The following is a 21637-nucleotide window of genomic DNA, read 5'->3' as shown; positions in this document are numbered from 1 at the left end:
AACCATAAGAGCTTACATTCTACAGGAGAGAAAGAGGACCCCACGGAACCATAAGAGCTTACACCCTACAGGAGAGAGAGATGACCCCGCTGATCATAAGAACTCACATTCTAAAGGAGAATAAGAACCCTGCTGACCATAAGAGCTTACACTCTACAGGAAAGAGAGTTGACCCCACATGGCATTCCCTGTGCTCCTTATATAGACCAATGTTTACTTTCTCAGCTAAATTCATATAAAATCTAACCAAAAAATATACAAGTCGGCAAAAAACTCCCATGTGCATGAGGCCAAACTAATTTTACAGATTTTCACAACAAGACTTTCTCCGGTGCATTTTAAATTTCCGGGGTCAAAGTCGAAATTTTTTTATTAACCATTTGTCACCCTCAGCACATTTTGAACGAAATTGGACCATAAATTCCCTGGAAGCTAAAGGAACATTAAAAATGAATGGAGTTTTAATGAAAAGGCTCAATATTCCATATTTTAATGAATATTCCTGAATTGTGATCAGACCAACCTCATTTACATTATTTCCAAGACTTTTCTTATTTCTGATGCCTTCTCGCCCTCTACAGGCTGATGTGTATTATGACAACATAAATGTTCCTAAAAGAGTACATTTGATGATATTTCGAGACATTAGTCAATGGCCAAGACCTACTACTAGTCAGAGTGGAGAGCTGCTCTGGAGAACCATCCGCATCCTCAACTGGTGGCCATTTCAATGGTTGATGCTTCATCAGATTTCTCCTTAAAAGTCCCACCAGTGGATCCAAGCCCAAGACTTTGTCGTAGAGTGATCTACAATATCAGATCCGGTTGTCTTTTGAGCGTTATAGATTTTTATTATGGAAAAATACAATGCATATCTGATGTGAGCATTGATTTTTTTTTACGAATGTTGATAAAACTTTATAAAAACATACAATAGATAACAAGATAACCTTAATTACATGGACAGAAAGCAACATAAGTCTTCAAAGTCTATAACGTAGATTCTTCATTAAAAAGTCAAATAGAAAACTCACACACATTACCAATAAGAGGATGGTCCATCCATTGTTTGGTTGATCCATCCATTCTTTAGTTGGCCTATCCATTCTTTAGTTGATCCATTCATTCTTTGGTTGAACCATCCATCCTTTGGTTGAACCATCCATTCATTGGTTGGTACATCCATTATTTGGTTGATCCATCCATTCTTTGGTTGATTCATCCATTCTTTGGTCGATTCATCCATTTTAGGTTGGTGTATTCATTCTTTGGTTAATAGATCCATTCTTTGGTTGGCCCATGCATTCTTTGGGTGGCCCATCTATTCTTTGGTTGGCCCATCCATTCTTTGGTTGGCCCATCCATTTTATGTTGGGTGCATTAATTCTTTGTTAGCCATCCATTCTTTGGTTGAGCCATCCATTCTTTGGTTGAGCCATCCATTCTTTGGTTGAGCCATCCATTCTTTGGTTGAGCCATCCATTCTTTGGTTGAGCCATCCATTCTTTGGTTGAGCCATCCATTCTTTGGTTGAGCCATCCATTCTTTGGTTGAGCCATCCATTCTTTGGTTGGCCCATCCATTCTAGGTTGGTGCATTTATTCTTTGTTTCATAGATCCATTATTTGGTTAGTACATCCATTCTATTTTTGATCTATCCATTCTGTGGTTAATCCATCCAGTCTCTGGTCTAGCCATTCTCTGGTTGATCCAGCTATTCTTTGGTTGGTCCATTCATCCTTTGACTGATTCATCCATTGATTGGTTAGTCCATCAATTTTTTTGGTTAGTCTATTCATTATTTAGTTTGTCCATCACATTCTTTGGTTGGTCTATCCATTTTTTGTTTGAGCCATCCACTCCTTGGTTGAGCTATGCATTCTTTGGTTGACTCATCCATCCTTTGGGCACTCCATCCATTCTTTCCTTCCATCTTCCCTATATGCGTCTTGGTAATGTTGGAGGTAAAGTATTTGGGTTTCTACTAAGGATATCTTGAGCCTGCAGCATTGGTCTTCGAGTGGGTATGGCGGGTCTACTACCACCAGGAATGAGTGACCCTCTAAATGTAGAAGGTGGAGAATCAGTAGGTGCACGAGGCAAAACCCGTATGGCCAAGTGGTGAGGTGAAGTGCTGTGAGAATCCGGAGGTGGTGGTAATGGTCGGTTTCTAATCCAGTCTACCTCCTCGTCGTCGACAACATTGTTAGCACATGCACCCCATACATTTGAGGCAGCGTTCTGCTGGCACAAGATAACGTCATGGTTATAAAGTCATTCAGATGTCATCTCGGAAAAGACAGACATGGAGGAGAGTCTTCTAGGAGGTCAGACAACACGAGACAGCACTGCAGAGACGACAAGACAGACAGAGATAGCCATACAACCACCCGGAGCCACAGTGTTCACTACTCACATCATGGTCTGGTTGGACAGTGGTGCTCGGTGGATTTTTTGTCTACGGCACAATAAAATACAAGGAGAAGAAGGAGAGAAGAACTTTATAAGAATGAGAAGCAAAAACATGTGCATTTTATTATCTAGGAGAACCTTAAATTGAACACTTTTGGTATAAATATGAGGTGGTACGGTACACTGTGGACAAGAGGTCTATAATTCCAGGTACTTTTGCTCATAAAAGTTGGCCGAACCCACCGAATATGGAGGGTTCAGAGGGTTCTTTCATCGCAGATGATGACAGATGTCGCAGGGAAGATGGGTAACCAACAGAGGTGTCTACCTAGTATGAGGGTATAAGGAGGACTAGCTTTTGGCCAACAGCTATTGAAGGTGTGTGGTCGGCTATACAGACTCCATTCTACAAGGGTGGTTGAAGAATGCCCAACCCTTAAAGGCTAAAGAACCATGAAGATTGTTGTTATGGAGGGTTCAGAGGGTTCTTTCATGGTAGATGATGACAGATGTCTCAGGGAAGATGGGTAACCACTAGAGACGTCTACCCAAGTATGAGGGTATAAGGAGGACTAGCTTTTGGCCAACAGCTATTGAAGGTGTGTGGCTGGCTATACAGACTCCTTTCTACAAGGGTGATTGAAGAATGCCCAACCCTTGAAGGTTAAAGAACCATGAAGATTGTTGTTATGGTCAATGTTGATCCTGTAGAACCTTACATTGCCCAGTTTATGATGACCCAGTGGTTTAATATCTCCTATAACCCCATATGGAAATTCCTAATAATACCCACCTGCTCCACGTCTGAAAGTGCAGCAATGTGGACCTCCTCTCTGCCTGTAATTTTGGTGCGGCAGAATGGACAGGTATTGTCCGATTTCTACAAGAAAGAAAGCGAAGACCATCCGGTAAATGACAAGTTACATAGACGACGTCACCAACCTGTTACTAGGACTATTCTTCAAACATCCTGCACAGGCATATATAAATAAGTGCACCCCGATGTGTTACCTGCCATGCATTTAGGCACGTGTCGCACAATAAGTGTCCACAGGGCTGCAACCGAGTATTTTTCTCATTGTCCGTACAGATTTTGCACGTCTGAAATGTGGAATCCATATCTGAATACAATTCCCATTGTTCCTACACGGGGAAAAAAAAAAGATATAAAAATATATCTACGGTCAGGTAGCTAAATATAAGATCGTTTATACAGCAGAAATATACCGTGTATGAAAAGAGGTCAAGTAATTGTATTGGGCACTGAGATGTAACACGCGGTAGGTGTCATTTGGGGTGTCATTTGCGGTAGGTGTACTTTGCAGTAGGTGTCATGTATAATAATTAATAATAATAATAATTTTATTCATTTATATAGCGCTATTAATTCCACAGCGCTTTACATACATTGGCAACACTGTCCCCATTGGGGCTCACAATCTAGAGTCCCTATCTGTATGTCTTTGGAGTGTGGGAGGAAACCGGAGTACCCGGAGGAAACCCACGCAAACACGGGGAGAACATACAAACTCCTTGCAGATAGTGTCCTTGGTGGGATTTGAACCCAGGACCCCAGCGCTGCAAGACTGCAGTGCTAACCACTGAGCCACCGTGCCGCCCTGTAATAGGTGGCATTTGTGGTAGGTGTCATTTGTGAAAGGTGGCATTTGTAGTAGGTGTCATTTCCAGTAGGTGGAATTTGCGGTAGGTGTCATACGCGGTAGATTTCATTTGAGGTAGGTGTCATATGATAGATTTCATTTGCGGTAGGTGTAATATGCGGTAGGTATCATTTGCGGTAGGTGGCATTTGGAGTAGGTGTCATTTGCGGTAGATTTAATTTGCTGTAGGCGTCATTTGCCATAGGCAGATATGAAGATAGGTGCTTCGGTCTGATAGAGCACTGGCAGCCACTTTAATAGCGCTCTATCAGACCGAAGCACCTATCTTCATATCTGCCTACTCGCTCAAAGGGAAATTCGGAAGGAAGCTGCTTAGACTAAAGGACCTGCCAAGTTCAATCAGAATACCCTAACCGGAGGACGGAAGATCGCACAGGTGCTTCAAGATCCATGGTGCCAGTGGATTCAAGGAGCCAAGTGCAATACTAAGCCCGGACTCAGCAACCACACCAGCGGTAACGAAAGTGGAGAGGGTTCCCTCACCTGGAGGAGGATTAGTAAACTTGCAACTGGGGTTGTGCGGGGGCGCGCAACCTCTTAAGGTGAGCAGTTTTTACATATAAACTTAAGATAATCCAGGGGTGCTTCTCATATGCGCTTTCTTTTCTCTTTATATTTACATTTGCCATAGGCAGGGCCAGCGTCAGCACCCGGCATACCCGGGCAAATGCCGGGGCCCTGGAGAGTCGGGGGGCCCCACTTGGCCTCGTCAGTTCTGCTGCCCCCGGAATGGGCGCACTCGCCTTCAGTTCTGCTGCCCCCGGGCCGAGTTCCGGGGACAGCAGTCCTCGTCAGGAAACTGTGGCTGCCGTCCCTTTAAGGCGTGCAGACCACAGCGTTCGCTGCGTCCTCCTGGTTGAACTTCATCTGTGGGCAGAGCTACCACCCGGCGTCCTGCTCAGTCCCACAAATGAAGGAGGCGCAGCACCAACCAGCGACCCCCAGCACAGCACTTCTTCCCGTCGCTGTGTGGGCCCCATCTCTGTGACCAAGCGGTATGTACTACACCCCTTCCCCCAAGATGTATGTCCTGACCCCCCCGCAGAGCCGCGTGTGTGGGCCCTGCAGAGCCACATGTGTGGGCCCCACAGAGTCGCGTGTGTGAACCCCGCAGAACCGCGTGTGTGGGCCCCACAGGACCGCGTGTGTGGGCTTCCAAGAGCCACGTGTGTGTCTGTCTGTATGTATGTATAGAGCAGTGTGTGTGTATGTCTGTATGTATGCAGCAGAGCAGTGTGTGTGTCTGTATGTATGTATGTATGTGTATTCAGCAGAGCAGTATATGTCTGTATGTATGCAGCAGAGCAGTGTGTGTGTGTGTCTGTATGTATGTATTGTGAGACTGTGACCGGGGTTATCTATGACGGCCGGTATGTCTCGCCCCGGTTGTGCTCACTCCATGATAGAAAGTAAATCCACTCTAGGGTTAATGCTGTTTTCCTACAGGCTGAAGGAAGGGTTAAATGGAAACAGGAACAAGGGCAGGTGTGCCGGGTGTGAGGGAGTGAACACAACTCCCTGAGTTCTCTGCCGGAGAGGCACATGTATATTGGTGTGGACTTTTGTTTGGACATTAAACCGTGTGCTGTGAAACTTAATGCCTGGATCCCGTGTCTTCTGCTGCGCAGCCGACCGTGCTACCTCACATATGGTGGATAATCGGCTGGCATCCCAGCCGGTGAGGTGTAGCTTCCTTTTCTGGTGACCCGGTAGCACATGTCCTGGATTCAAGCGGCTATACTACGGCCCAAACCCAGCGACGCCATGGAGGACATACTAAAGCATTTGGCTCAGGCTAATGCACAGCAGCAACAGACCAATGCACACCTGCTCCAATCCTTGAAATCGCAGGAACAAAGACACCAAGAACAGCTGGTTCAGGCCAATGCACGTCAGCAGCAAGCCTTACAATTGCAGGAACAAAGACATCAAGAACAGATGGTTCTCCTGGCCAAGTCGATCCGTGCCGGACCGGCAGCAACAACCCCGGGACCGGGTGATGACGGCAGCGTCCGGAAAGCGGTGAGACAAGCGTTGCAAAAGATGACCCCGGGGGATGATGTGGAAGCGTTCCTGGCGGTGTTTGAGCGGGTGGCCGAGCGGGAAAAGCTGCCGACCCCCCAGTGGGCTGAGGTATTGTCGCCCTATCTGACGGGGGAACCCCAAAAAGCGTACCTGGACCTCTGTACCGAGGACGCCATTGACTATGTGACCCTAAAAGCCGAAATACTGGCACGGTTGGGGGTGAATACCTATGTACGGGCTCAGCGGGTAAATCAGTGGTTCTATGAGGAAGCCAAACCCGTACGCTCCCAGGCCTATGACTTATTGCATCTTGTAAAAAAGTGGTTGCAGCCTGACACTCTGAGCCCGGCGCAGATGGTGGAAAGGGTAGTAGTGGATCGTTTTGTGCGCACTTTACCCGTCACCGTTCAACGGTGGGTAGGACAGGGTGACCCGAGTACCCTGGACCAATTAGTGTCCCTGGTAGAGCGGCATGTGGCTACGCAGGACTTGATACGGGACACTGAGACTTTGCGTACCGCCCGTCGGTCCGGCCCCTCCAAGCCTAGGGCCAAGGACCCACCGCTGACAACGGTGCAGGAGTCCCCTACCGTCCCGTGTGAGGCCGCGGCCGCCAATCCTGAGGTCCGGAAGGTTCTGTACCCTAAACGACAACCCGTCAAGGGGGTTTCCGTCCCCATTAGATGTTGGCGGTGCCAGCGGGTGGGACATATGGAAGCCCAGTGTCCACTCACCATGGAGCCCATGGATTGTGGGGTTACCCGGCGGGGTTCAATGTATGCTCAGGTGGTGTGTACCGCTGACCTGGTCTCCCCAGAGACGGAGCCCCACTTGTGCCAAATACAGGTGAATGGATGTCCGGTTACAGGATTGTTGGATTCCGGGAGCTTAGTGACCCTTGTGCGATCCACCTTGAGGGCTAAAGTAAAGGCCACAGGACGTACCGTGGGGGTGGTTTGCATACATGGGGACCGCCGAGACTATCCCACAGGGATTGTCACCATCACAGCACCTTGCGGTCAGGTGCAACATGAGGTGGGACTTCTTAACACTCTTCCCTATGACGTGATCCTAGGAAGGGATCTGCCCTATTTTTGGACTTTATGGAAGGGACCCCCAAAGTCTCCTCAGATATTGGTCAGTCCAGGACCTGAGCCCTACAATCCTGAATCCGGGACACCTGCCGTAGGGGTCCCCATGATAGGGACAGAGTGTGAACCCGATAGGTCACCCCTAGAGGTATTGGCAGGAGAGGCTGAAATGGTCGAGCCCATCCCGGAGTTGGAGGCGTCCCCGGATACGTTTGGGACTGCCCAACTCCAGGACCCTACCTTAATACATGCCCGGAGTCGGGTGACAGTAATTGACGGGGTGGCACAGCTGCCCGGTGCCCAGGTAAGGTACCCCCATTTCGCTCTTAAGCAGGATTTACTCTACCGGGTAGATGAAATACGGGGCGTGGGGGTAGAACAGTTGGTGGTGCCCCAGCCGCATCGCCGGCGGGTCCTCGACTTGGCTCATAAACACCTGATGAGTGGCCACCTAGGGGTCAAGAAAACGCAGGAGCGAATATTGCAAAGGTTCTATTGGCCCGGGGTTTTTGGGGAGGTAAAACGGTTCTGCGAAACCTGCCCGGAGTGTCAGCTTACCGCACCCCTGACCCATTTTCGCAGTCCGTTGGTACCGTTACCCATTATAGAAGTCCCTTTTGAACGGATAGGGATGGATCTGGTGGGGCCTCTCGTAAAGTCCGCTCGAGGGCACCAACACATCCTAGTGATCGTTGACTATGCCACCCGGTATCCCGAGGCGATACCTCTCAGACATACTGTGGCGAAGCTTATAGCTCGGGAGTTGTTTGCTGTGTTCTGCCGGGTGGGGTTGCCCAAGGAGATCCTTACGGATCAGGGGACCCCATTCATGTCTAAAGTGACCAAAGAGCTATGCCGGCTACTCCAGATCAAGCAGTTGCGTACGTCTGTGTATCATCCTCAAACGGACGGTTTAGTCGAGCGTTTCAATAAAACCCTGAAAACCATGCTCAAAAGGGTAATTTCAAAAGACGGGAAAGACTGGGATATGATGCTTCCCTATTTGATGTTTGCCATCCGTGAGGTGCCACAGGCATCCACAGGGTTTTCGCCTTTTGAGTTGTTATACGGGCGACATCCCCGGGGATTGTTGGACCTGGCAAAGGAAACATGGGAGCAAGAGCCCACCCCCCATAAAAGTGTGATTGAACACATTTTGGGTATGCAGAACCGCATAAGCGCGGTCATGCCAATTGTGAAGGAGCATTTACAGGAGGCTCAGGCCGCGCAAAGCGGCCGCTACAATAGACAAGCCACCGTGCGGACCTTTAAACCCGGGGATCGGGTGTTGGTATTAATCCCCACGGCGGAGAGTAAATTCCTGGCTCAGTGGCAAGGCCCCTACGAGATAAAGGAAAGAGTCGGGGTGGTTAACTATAAAGTATTGCAGCCCGGTAGGCGGAAACCTGAACAAATATACCATGTCAACCTATTAAAACCTTGGCAGGAACGGGAAAGCCTGATGGCTGTTTTTTCCCCATCTCCCTCCTCTTCGGGTCGTTCACCTCCGGCTCCAGCGACCTCCGGAGAGGACGAACCGGAAGTAAGGATTGGAGAAGCCCTCACCAAGACTCAGAGGCGAGAGGCCAGACGGTTGGTTCAGCAGAACCCCGATGTCTTCTCCGAGCTGCCCGGTAGGACCAGTCTGATACGACATGATATTGTCACCGAGCCCCACCTGAAGGTACGCCTGAAGTCATACCGGGTACCGGAGGCTCGACGACAAGCCATATCGGAGGAAGTAAAGACAATGTTACGCCTGGGGGTCATCGAAAAATCCCGGAGTGAATGGGCTAGTCCGATTGTCCTAATACCAAAACCCGATGGCTCCTTAAGGTTCTGCAATGACTTTAGGAGATTGAACGAAATATCCAAGTTCGATCTCTACCCCATGCCCCGGGTGGATGAGCTGATTGATAGGCTGGGACAGGCGCGATATTTTACCACGCTCAACCTGACCAAGGGGTACTGGCAGGTGCCACTGACGGAGTCCGCCAAGGAGAAAACCGCTTTTGTTACGCCGGAGGGTCTCTTCCACTATGTTGTCTTGCCTTTTGGGTTACATGGCGCTCCGGCCACGTTCCAGAGGTTGATGGACTTAGTGCTGGAACCCCACCAGGCGTATGCATCAGCGTACCTTGATGACATCATTATTTACAGCTCCGATTGGCAGACCCACTTGGAACAGGTACAAGCGGTGGTGGACGCGCTTCGAACAGCCGGATTGACAGCCAATCCCAAGAAATGTGCGTTGGGACTCACGGAAGCTCGCTACTTGGGCTACGTGATAGGCCAAGGAGTGATTAAGCCCCAAGTTAACAAGGTTGAGGCAATCCAGAAGTGGCCTAGACCCCTGACCACGAAGCAGGTTAGGGCCTTCCTGGGTATCGTGGGGTACTACAGGAGGTTTGTAAAGGATTTTGCGGGACTATCAGCCCCCTTGACGGACCTTCTCAAAGGCAAGAAGTCCGTCATGGTGCGCTGGACTCCGCAGGCCGAGGACTCCTTCCGGGCCCTGAAGGGGGTCCTGTGCGGACAGCCCGTTCTTGTACACCCTGATTTCCGGAAGGAGTTCATAGTACAGACTGACGCCTCAGAGGTCGGCCTGGGGGCAGTGCTGTCTCAGGTGGTTCAGGGGGAGGAACACCCCGTCACCTTCTTAAGTAGGAAGCTCACCCCTCCCGAGCGGAATTATAGCATAGTGGAGAAGGAGTGCCTGGCGATCAAGTGGGCCTTGGAGTCCCTACGCTATTACCTGCTGGGACGGCAGTTTCGCTTGGTGACCGATCACTCTCCACTGGTCTGGATGAGGTCCGCCAAGGAACGGAATGCCCGGGTTACCCGGTGGTTCCTTTCTCTGCAGAACTTCCGGTTTACGGTTGAACACAGGGCCGGTAGGTTGCAGGGCAACGCTGATGCCTTGTCCCGCGGCCCGTGTTTGATGGCGGGAGTTCAACCCCGCTCGCTTGAACTGAGGGGGGGGTATGTGAGACTGTGACCGGGGTTATCTATGACGGCCGGTATGTCTCGCCCCGGTTGTGCTCACTCCATGATAGAAAGTAAATCCACTCTAGGGTTAATGCTGTTTTCCTACAGGCTGAAGGAAGGGTTAAATGGAAACAGGAACAAGGGCAGGTGTGCCGGGTGTGAGGGAGTGAACACAACTCCCTGAGTTCTCTGCTGGAGAGGCACATGTATATTGGTGTGGACTTTTGTTTGGACATTAAACCGTGTGCTGTGAAACTTAATGCCTGGATCCCGTGTCTTCTGCTGCGCAGCCGACCGTGCTACCTCACAGTATGTATGTGTATCCAGCAGAGCAGTATGTGTCTGTCTGTATGTATGCAGAAGAGCAGTATGTTTCTGTATGTATGCAGCAAAGCAGTGTGTGTGTCTGTATGTATGTATGTATGTATGTGTATCCAGCAGAACAGTATGTGTCTGTATGTATGCAGCAGAGCTGTGTGTGTATGTATGTATGCATGCAGCAGAGCTGTGTGTATGTATGTATGTATGCATGCATGCAGCAGAGCTGTGTGTATGTATGCATGCAGCAGAGCTGTGTGTGTCTGTATGGATGCAGCAGAGCTGTGTCTGTCTGTATGCATGCAGCAGAGCTGTGTCTGTCTGTATGCATGCATGCAGCAGAGCTGTGTGTGTATGCATGCATGCAGCAGAGCTGTGTGTGTCTGTATGTATGCATGCAGCAGAGCTGTGTGTGTCTGTATGCATGCATGCAGCAGAGCTGTTTGTGTCTGTCTATATGTATCCAGCAGAGCTGTGTGTGTCTGTATGTAGCAGAGCTATGTGTGTCTGTATGTATGTAGCAGAGCTGTGTGTGTCTGTATGTATGCAGCAAAGCTGTGTGTGTCTGTCTTTATGCATGTATGGTGTGTATCTATGTATGTCAGTGTATATGACTGTATAGATTCGTCTGATTATATGTATTTTTGTGAGTTTGTCTTTAAATATGTATATGTATGTGTGCGTCTGCGTGTGGATGGGGCCCACTGGGACTCTTCCGCCCGGGGCCCACAAAAACCTGGAGCCGGCCCTGGCCATAGGTGTCATTTATTATAGGTGTCATGTGTAATAGGTGGCATTTGTAGTAGGTGGCATTTGGGGTAGGTGTCATTTGCAGTAGGTGTTATTTGTGGTAGGTGTCATGTGTAATAAGTGTCATTTGCACTAGGTGACACTTGTGGTAGGTGTCATTTGCGGTAGGTGGCATTTGTGGTAGGTGGCATTTGTGGTAGGTGTCATTTGCAGTATGTGTCATTTGCAGTAGGTGTCTTTTGCGGTAGGTGTCATTTGTAGTAGGTGTCATTTGCGGTAGGTGTCATTTGTGGTAGGTGTCATTTGCAGTAGGTGTCATTTGTGGTAGGTGTCATTTGCAGTAGGTGTCATTTGCAGTAGGTGTCATTTGCGGTAGGTGTCATTTGCAGTAGGTGTCATTTGCGGTAGGTGTCATTTGCGGTAGGTGTCATTTGTGGTAGGTGTTATTTGCAGTAGTTGTCATTTGCAGTAGGTGTCATTTGCAGTAGGTGTCATTTGCGGTAGGTGTCATTTGCAGTAGGTGTCATTTGTGGTAGGTGTTATTTGCAGTAGTTGTCATTTGCGGTAGGTGTCATTTGTGGTAGGTGGCATTTGCAGTAGGTGTCATTTGCTGTAGGTGCCATTTGCGGCAGGTGACTTTTTGCGGCAGGTATCATTTGCGGCAGGTGTCATTTGCGATAGGTGAGTTTAGGCCATTGCAGTTGTGCATTCTGCCCCTATGACAACACTTCATTTGTCCACATAGATAAGAAATAATAAATCCTTTTATAGCATTTTCGCCGTACGCTGCACGCATTAGTGTCCCTTTATCAGAACGTCGTCCTATTATACAGATCTTCATTATAGATATCTCAGAGATGTGATTTTTATTCCTGCACAAAGATGTGCGATCTCCGCACCGGTCACCGGCATCAGATATTGTGCCGAGCTAAGGAAAGCCCCGAACAATCCAGGCTGCGAATACAGCGCCCCCCGGGGGGGATTCCCAAAAGTCATTTATCACATAGTAGTGTCTGTAAGAATTCAGAGAAAGCTTTCTCCATTCTGTTTGATTTCTTGATTATTATTTGTTCTATTCTATTCCTGATAAACACAGAATTCTGTTATCTACTGTATATAGAGGTGTTATAAGTCATAATATAGGAGGAGGAGGTGAGCTGTGACATCTCATATTGTGAATAGTGGATCCTGTTTTATCTACTGTATATAGAGGTGTTATCAGTCATTGTACAGGAGGGGGAGGAAGGTGAGCTGTGACATCTGCTATTGTGAATGGTGCAACCTGTGTTATCTACTGTATATAGAGGTGTTATCAGTCTTTAAACAGGAGGAGGGGAAGGTGAGCTGTGATATCATCTATAGTGAATGTTGGATTCTGTATTATGTACTATATATAGAGGTGTTATCAGACATTGTACTGAAGGAGGAGGTGAACTGTGACATCACCTGTTGTGAATGGTGGATTCTGGGTTATCTACTGTATATAGAGGTGTTATCAGTCATTGTATAGGAGGAGGAGGTGAGCTGTAACATCACCTATTGTAAATTGTGGTTCCTTTGTTATCTACTGTATATAGAGGTGCTATCAGTCATAATACAGGAGGAGGTGAGTTGTGACATCTCCTATTGTGAATAGTGAATCCTGTGTTATCTACTGTATATAAAGGTGTTATCAGTTATTGTACAGAAGGAGGAGGAGGTGAGCTGTGACATCACCTGTTGTGAATGGTGCAACCTGTGTTATCTACTGTATATGTAATCTACTGTATATAGAGGTTTTATCAGTCATTAAACAGGAGGACGGGCAGGTGAGCTGTGATATCATCTATAGTGAATGTTGGATCCTGTGTTATCTACTGTATATAGAGGTGTTATCAGTCATTGTACAGGAGGAGGAGGTGAGCTGTGACATCACCTATTGTGAATGGTGCAAACTGTGTTATCTACTGTATATAGAGATGTTATCAGTCATTAAACAGGAGGAGGGGCAGGTGAGCTGTGATATCATCTATAGTGAATGTTGGATCCTGTGTTATCTACTGTATATAGAGGTGTTATCAGTCATTGTACTGAAGGAGGAGGTGAACTGTAACATCACCTATTGTGAATGGTGCAACCTGTGTTATCTACTGTATATAGAGGTGTTATAAGTCATTGTACAGGAGGAGGGGAAGGTGAGCTGTGACATCTGCTATTGTGAATGGTGCAACCGGCGTTATGTACTGTATATATAGATGTTATTAGTCATTGAACAAGAGGAGGAGGTGAGCTGTGATGTCACCTATTGTAAATGGTGGATCCTGTTAATTACTGTATTTAGAGTTATTATCAGTAATTATACATGAGGAGGAGGTGAGCTGTGATATCACCTATTGTGAATGGTGGATCATGTGTTTTCAGTCATTGTACAGGAGGAGGAGGAGGTGAGCTGTGATTCTCAAAGAACAGTGTGACTTTATGGATTTATACCAGAGCTTGTAATAGAAGAGCCACCTTATAATAAGAGCCATAATGTCCTCACCTAGAAGAGATACTACTATGTTTTCTATGAAGAACATAATATTCCAAGAAATGTGAATGAGGCATCAATGTCACCGAGAAATATACAACATAAATAATAGCTATATAGCTAAAAGAACAATCAAAACCTCTATATAGGATCCACAGCTAATGCAAAAGAAGAGCATACAAAGATAAAAAATGAGAAGCGCATTAGCATTAATAAATATCTACCACCAGGGGGCGCTGATGGCTAGCCCATGGTATCAGTATTGCGCTCCTTACATACAATGCTGCTTTTCTTTGTGCGTTTCTTACCTGCGTCACCTGAATCACTGTGTTTGGAGCGGCGTCAGTGAGGGCTGATAAATCCGGGTTACTGCTCAGACCATTCGGGTACAGATACCTGTGGTCACAGCGAAAATGTGTTAGATTTCTCAGGGGGAACTAGAGAGGGCACAGAGGGAGCCCCAATGCACAAAATGAGGGATAAAAATGATTTTTGCCATTGGGTCTTATTAAAAAATTGAACCGTTTGCCCTATTGTCACAGAATGAGTTAACTGAAGATCTGTCAGTGAGCTCTTTTGGATTGTCAGAAAGAGCTCGCTGAAGGAACTTCAGTTAACTCATTCGGATTTAGTGTTGCCAGATGAGTTAACTGAGGATCCGTCAGTGAGCTTTATCTGACTGATTAACTGAGGATCTGTCAGCGAGCTCTTTTGGATTGTCAGAAAAAGCTCGCTGATGGATCCTCAGTTAACGCATTCGGATTTAGTGTCACAGGATGAGTTAACTGAGTATACGACAGTGAGCTCTTCCTGACTATCAGAAAGAGCTCGCTGAAGGAACTTCAGTTAACTCATTCGGATTTAGTGTTGCCAGATGAGTTAACTGAGGATTCGTCAGTGAGCTCTTTCTGACTGGTTAACTGAGGATCCGTCAGCGAGCTCTTTCTGACTGGTTAACTGAGGATCCGTCAGCGAGCTCTTTCTGACTGATTAACTGAGGATCCGCCAGCGAGCTCTTTGTGACAGTCAGAAAGAGCTCGCTGACGGATCCTCAGTTAACTCATTCGGATTTAGTGTTTCCAGATGAGTTAACTGAGGATCCGTCAGTGAGCTTTATCTGACTGATTAACTGAGGATCCGTCAGTGAGCTCTTTCTGACTGGTTAACTGAGTATCCGACAGTGAGGTCTTCCTGACAGTCAGAAAGAGCTCGCTGATGGAGCCTCAGTTAACTCATTCGGATTTAGTGTCACAGGATGAGTTAATTGACTGTCCGACAGTGAGCTCTTCCTGACTATCAGAAAGAGCTCGCTGAAGGACCTTCAGTTAACTCATTCGGATTTAGTGTTGCCAGATGAGTTAACTGAGGATTCGTCAGTGAGCTTTTTCTGACTGGTTAACTGAGGATCTGTCAGCAAGCTCTTTCTGATTAACTGAGGATCCGCCAGCGAGCTCTTTGTGACAGTCAGAAAGAGCTCGCTGACGGATCCTCAGTTAACTCATTCGGATTTAGTGTTGCCAGATGAGTTAACTGAGGATCCGTCAGTGAGCTTTATCTGACTGATTAACTGAGGATCCGTCAGCGAGCTCTTTCTGACTGGTTAACTGAGTATCTGACAGCGAGGTCTTCCTGACTGTCAGAAAGAGCTCGCTGACGGATCCTCGGTTAACTCATTCGGATTTAGTGTTGTGGGATGAGTTAACTGAGGATCCGTCAGTGAGGTCTTTGTGACAGTCAGAAAGAGCTCGCTGATGCAGCCTCAGTTAACTCATTCGGATTTAGTGTCGCAGGATGAGTTAATTGAGTGTCCGACAGCGAGCTCTTCCTGACTGGTTAACTGAGGATCCGTAAGCAAGCTCTTACTGACAGTCAGAAAGAGCTTGCTGACGGCTCCTCACTTAACTCATTCGGATTTAGTGTCACAGGATGAGTTAACTGAGGAACCATCAGCGAGCTTTTTCTGATTGGTTAACTGAGGATCCGTCAGCAAGCTTTTTCTGACTGGTTAACTGAGGATCCGTAAGCGAGCTCTTACTGACAGTTAGAAAGAGCTCGCTGATGGATCCTCAGTTAACTCATTCGGATTTAGTGTCATGGGATGAGTTAACTGAGGATCCGTCAGTGAGGTGTTTGTGACAGTCAGAAAGAGCTCGCTGATGGGGCCTCAGTTAACTCATTCGGATTTAGTGTCGCAGTATGAGTTAACGGAGGATCTGTGAGTAAGCTCTTTCTGACTGGTTAACTGAGGATCCGTCAGCGAGCTCTTTGTGACAGTCAGTAAGAGCTCGCTGACGGATCCTCAGTTAACTCATTCGGATTTAGTGTCGTGGGATGAGTTAACTGAGGATCCGTCAGCGAGCTCTTTCTGATTGGTTAACTGAGGATCCGTCAGCGAGCTCTTTGTGACAGTCAGAAAGAGCTCGCTGACGGATCCTCAGTTAACTCATTCAGATTTAGTGTCGTGGGATGAGTTAACTGAGGATCCACCAGGGAGCTCTTTCTGACTAGTTAACTGAGGATCTGTCAGCGAGCTCTTTCTGACTGGTTAACTGAGGATCCGTCAGCGAGCTCTTTCTGACTGGTTAACTGAGGATCCGTAAGCTGTTTCTGACAGTCAGAAAGAGCTCGCTGATGGATACTCAGTTAACTCATTCAGCGACACTAAATAGGGCAAAAGGTGCAAGATTTTGAATGAAACTCAATGGTAAAGTTTCTACATCTTTTTTTCTGGGTTCCTGACCACAGTAAAGATCCGGTAAAAGTCAAATGGGGCAAAAGTTTTAATTAAAAATACAATTGCAAAAATACTTTTTCCAAAAACAGCGCCACCCCTTGCCACAGGTTGTGCTTGGTATTGCAGGTCAACCCCATTCGCCATAATAATGGAAAGCTGCAATACCAAATATAACCTGTGGTTAGGGGTGGCGCTGTTGTTGGAATAAAGCAGCCATTTTTTTCTAATTCCTTACACCCCACAGTTGATTCCCAGCCCCCATCCCACCCCCACTCACAGGCCTTCTCTTTCTCCTTCCCGCAGAGCGTCATGTAAGGACTTGTTATGGGGAATAGTCTGCAGGATGCTGCCTCCGGACGTCACGTAGCCAATCGCCCACTGCCCGAGGTGCGTGCAGCTCAACCGGAAGATATAGCTGCGGAGAGATAATTCCATAAGATAAGGCATTGTGATTGTGATTGGTACAGTACATAGCAGTCTGCACAATGAGTTAACAGTGAATCCATCAGCGAGTTCCTCTGGATTCAGGGTCTGTAACACTTACAAAATTGTCTTGTAAGCCATTTTATGATTACATTAGACGGTTTTAGGATTTTATGACCACATCAAAGTTGAAAGTCACAAGTCTGTCTGAGCTCACTGAAGGATTCCCTGTTAACTCCTTTTGTAGTGTGCAATGTACAGTGGCTGCAGAAACTATATGGTTCAATATTTATAATAAAACCCTACTGCAATAATGATTTCTAGGCAGAAGTATAGGCAAAACAAATGTTTAGAAGGTGTGAACATTCCCACGGCCGCACGTGTCACGTGGTTTGTGGCTTTTATGTTTAGCTATTGTTGTTTGTTTTTGAGCATCAGCAAAATACAATGATAAAGATCGATGAGATACAATTGTTCCTTTATACTCATGAAACGGGATGTGTAATGTGGCCACTGCCGCAAAATGTGTGTGGTCTAAAGAGTCACCTGATCACACATCATCCTTACAGGGAATCTGTCAGCAGGTTTTTGCTACCTCATCATAGATCTGCATAATGAAGGCAAAGAGATTCTGAATCCAATGATGTATCTGTGATGCTAGACACTACGAGCAGTATGAATAGAAGGGTAGTCAGACAAGCCGAGATCATAAGCCAGGAGGTAACATATAAGGTTCCGGGAGCAGACAGAGACGTGGTCAGGAATAGCTCAAAGGTCAGAAGCTGGGAAGTAACGTATAAGGTTCAGGGAGCAGACAGAGACGTGGTCAAGAAGAGGTCCAAGGTCAGAAGCCGGGAGGTAACGTATAAGGTTCAGGGAGCAGATAGAAACGTGGTCAGGAAGAGGTCCGAGGTCAGAAGCTGGGAAGTAACATATAAGGTTCAGGGAGCAGACAGAGACATGGTCAGAAGAGGTCCGAGGTCAGAAGAGGTCCGAGGTCAGAAGCCGAGAGGTAACATATAAGGTTCAGGGAGCAGAAAGACATAGGACGAGGTCCGAGGTCAGAAGCCAGGAGGTAACATATAAAGTTCAGGGAGCAGAATGAGACGTGGTCAGGAAGAGGTCCGAGGTTAGAAGCCGGGAGGTGATGTATGAGGTTCAGGGAGAAGACAGTGACATGGTCAGGAAGAGGTCCGAGGTCAAAAGCCGGGATGTAATGTATAAGGTTCAGGGAGCAGACAGAGATGTGGCCAGGAATAGGTCCGAGGTCAAAAGCCAGGAGGTAACGTATAAGGTTCAGGGAGCAGACGGAGACATGATCAGGAAGAGGTCTGAGGTCAGATGCCGGGAGGTAACATATAAGGTTCAAGGAGCAGACAGAGACATGGTCAAGAAGAGGTCTGAGGTCAGAAGCCAAGATCAGAACACTTACAGCAGACAGGAGCTAAGAGCACACTGAGCAAACAGAAAGAGCAGAGAAAGCTGCCTCCGTTCACTATATACAATCTCTATAGACAGTGAGCTGCTAATCCCAGGAGGGAGCATGCCATGTAATTCCAACAATGATAATCTGCTAGTGCTAAAACAACAATTACAAGTAAACAACGTCTGATGTCTGTGCCAATTGGTCCAAGCACAGATGGCTAAAGCACACCCTGGCAGGTGGTCTCCTGACCCGAGCCTGACAGCTTCGATGAGGCTGTCACTCTTAGGTCAGGAGACAGGCGACCAGTCCATGCATTGGTCTGAAATCCACGGTCATCTGAATGAGCCCCTAGACTGCAGATTTTCTGCATGCAAACCTTGGATAATCCACACCAAATATGCCACATGTGAACCTTCATTTATGAAATACAAATACTGCTACTTAATATGCTGCAAACTAATATATACAAATTAAGTACAGTATATAAATAGCACTGCCAACTTGACTCATATAATGACTTCAGTATGACTAAGGATAGCTGCAGTCTGCCCTGGTAGTGAGATGTATGTTAATATATTCAGAGAAACACTCCAACTGTGCTATTATGTTGGAAATATCAACATGTTTCACCATTACTTCCTTCATCAGGGGTAAAAAGGCTAGTACTAAACTATTCACCCCTGATGAAGCCAGTAATGGTGAAACATGTTGGGTAGCATTTAGATTTTAATAGAAGAGCCTGTTCTTATGAAGATCATAATATCAATTGTAGTCTGACACGCTATTTCTGGGGAAAATGTATCATTTACTGATCCTCAATCACCCCTTTAAGACATTATTTTATAGGTCTGTTAAGATATTTTTCCACAGTCGACAATGCATAGGTTGCCTTACCTGCCGGGTTTGTGGATTTGACCCTTCAGAAGATCTTTGACTTCATCATAAGTTAGGAATGCCATGTACCCAGGATGAGTGACAGCCAGCAACATCCAATTCTGGAGTAAAGTTTCCCATGGCTATGGGGGGGGCAATGAAAAAAAAGGACATGTATAAAGTTTAGAGGCATTTTTGGGAAGCATGATGGGTCAACAAAACCTCGAAGAGACAATATTCAATGAGATTCTCAACATTATGTAGAAAGCTCAGATTTTTACCGAAACAGCGCCACCCTTATGCAAAGGCAATGTTTGGTATTGCAGCTAATTCCTATGCAATGTTATGTAAGTCTCCAGTTCTAGTTGTATTCTTTAAATCGCAATTTACCTGAAATAGACGAGAGAAGATGTCGAACTCAAAAACTGAAATGTAATCGTTACACGTAAGGTCGATCGTAGTGCGAAGAGCGGATTCGAGTGGTCCATCTCCAATGGGATGTACAGAGTGAAGCCCGTCCCTGAATTCCTCCCATCTCACAAAACACCTGTAAAATATAGGAATAATATTTGTGCCAAAATGAACCATTTGTGTGATCATGTGTCACCTTAAAGTCATCACATCGGCCACTGGGACTTTTTTTTTACTCCAACATCCTATTTGAGGAAATGCACATGTACATTAGCAGCAATGAACAGACTCCGCCCTATCTTTTGTATTGAAGCATCTAATGTGCGTGTGCAGATGTTATTCTGAGTGGAGGGGGAGCATGGGGTTGTGATACTGTCTATTTTGATTGGTGGATCTTGTGTTATCAGCTGTGTGTAGAGTTCTCCCTTGTCATTATAATCCTGCCTTTGATGATAATGAGCCTGCTGCAAGCTCTTCCTTTTTTTAATAAAAATAATAAAAATAATCAACATTGCTAATATATATATATATATATATATATATATATATATATATATTATTATATTTATTTATTTTTTTTAAATACATGCAACGGAAAAAATTCAACACATTTTTCCGTAAAATTTGCTTTGCAGCAAGTTGGTTCTCTGCAACTCACAATACTGCAAGGTCTCCAAGATGTTTGTAACACTTCGAGGTCTCCTAGGACTAATCGGTAGTCCAATTACTAACACAGTGCACTGACACACTTTTCATGCTAAGTAAAAAAAAAAAGTCCAAAATGTATCCCTCCTAGTCATTTGTGATCAGACAGGCAGTTCTGTGAAGAAGACTAATAAAGTTGCTGTCAGAGGTAACATTATGGTCTCTGGACAGCTTTCAGAAGTAACGTTACTGCTGTTAGTAGCTCCCACATTCTTAGCCATGGTGTAGTTTTTTTCTAACACCACCACACTGCCCTGTCCATTTCCATTGCCACTTTTTTGCTTACCATACCTTTTTCACAACACAAAAAACACATTTTGTACACTCTTTGAGACCACAATTATTCAACCATTTCCAACAGGACATATTGAGAAATTGTAGGTAGCTAGGTAAACATATGGAAAGCAAAATGCGTCAGTAGGCTGCAGAATAGGAGTGGTGCATATGGTTGTCAAATTGGACCAGTGAAATGGTTGTGCAAAAACATGCACAGTTAAATGTTTTTTTGTTTTCAATTCCCCCTTCACAAAAATAATGGCAGAACAGATGAAAAAAAAATCAATACACAGATAGTAAAAATTATTGTGATATCTTGCTTGTGCTTTCTAGTGCATTAAGAAGGAAAAAAAAACCAAAACATGCAACGTTAAATATTTTTTTGTTTTCAATTCCCCCTTCACAAAAAGAATGGCACAAGAGATGAAAAAAAATCAATACACCCCATCGGACACTGTTTTCAGATAGTAAAAAGTATTGTAATATCTTCCTTATTCTTTCTAGTGCATTAAGAAGGACAAAAACATACACAGTTAAATGTTTTTTGTTTTCTTTTCCCTCCTTTAAAAAAAAGAATGGCACACAAGAGATGAAAAAAGTCAATACACAGCGTCTGTCACTGATTTCAGATAGTAAAAACTATTATGGCATCTTGCTTATGCTTTCTAGTGCATTAAGAAGTAAAAAAACAAAAACATGCACAGTTACATTTTTTTTTCAATCTCTCCTTCACAAAAAGAGTGGCACAAGAGATGAAAAAAAAATCAATACACACCGTCTGACACCGATTTCAGATTGTAAAAAGTATTGTGATATGTTACTTATGCTTTCTAGTGCATTAAGAAGGAAAAAAACCCAAAACATGCTCAGTTAAATGTTTGTTTTTTTTCACTTCCCCTTCACAAAAAGAATGGCATAAGAGATGAAAAAAAATCAATACACACTGTCTGACACTGATTTCAGATAGTAAAAAGTATTGTGATATCTTGCTTATGCTTTCTAGTGCATTAAGAA

At 45.7% G+C, this 21637-nt stretch overlaps 1 protein-coding gene across 1 annotated transcript in view; it reads right to left on the bottom strand.

Moving 5' to 3' along the window:
• Positions 1-492: 492 nt before the first annotated feature.
• CBLC (Cbl proto-oncogene C) overlaps positions 493-21637 on the bottom strand; it is a 43215-nt gene continuing 22070 nt past the window's right edge. Inside the window, exons 3-10 of the mRNA XM_075329093.1 lie at positions 19622-19778; positions 19253-19374; positions 16787-16924; positions 14084-14171; positions 3424-3555; positions 3206-3292; positions 2417-2458; positions 493-2241 (exon numbers count right to left, since the gene is read on the bottom strand). Coding sequence (XP_075185208.1) covers positions 1939-2241; positions 2417-2458; positions 3206-3292; positions 3424-3555; positions 14084-14171; positions 16787-16924; positions 19253-19374; positions 19622-19778 — 1069 coding nt within the window. The 3' untranslated portion in view covers positions 493-1938. The remainder of the gene's footprint in view (positions 2242-2416; positions 2459-3205; positions 3293-3423; positions 3556-14083; positions 14172-16786; positions 16925-19252; positions 19375-19621; positions 19779-21637) is intronic.

Source organism: Anomaloglossus baeobatrachus, chromosome 11 (assembly GCF_048569485.1).
Source record: "Anomaloglossus baeobatrachus isolate aAnoBae1 chromosome 11, aAnoBae1.hap1, whole genome shotgun sequence".
Taxonomy (NCBI): Eukaryota; Metazoa; Chordata; class Amphibia; order Anura; family Aromobatidae; genus Anomaloglossus; species Anomaloglossus baeobatrachus.
The sequence above is the reverse complement of the archived record's forward strand: the minus strand, read 5'-3'. Positions and strand labels throughout refer to the sequence as shown.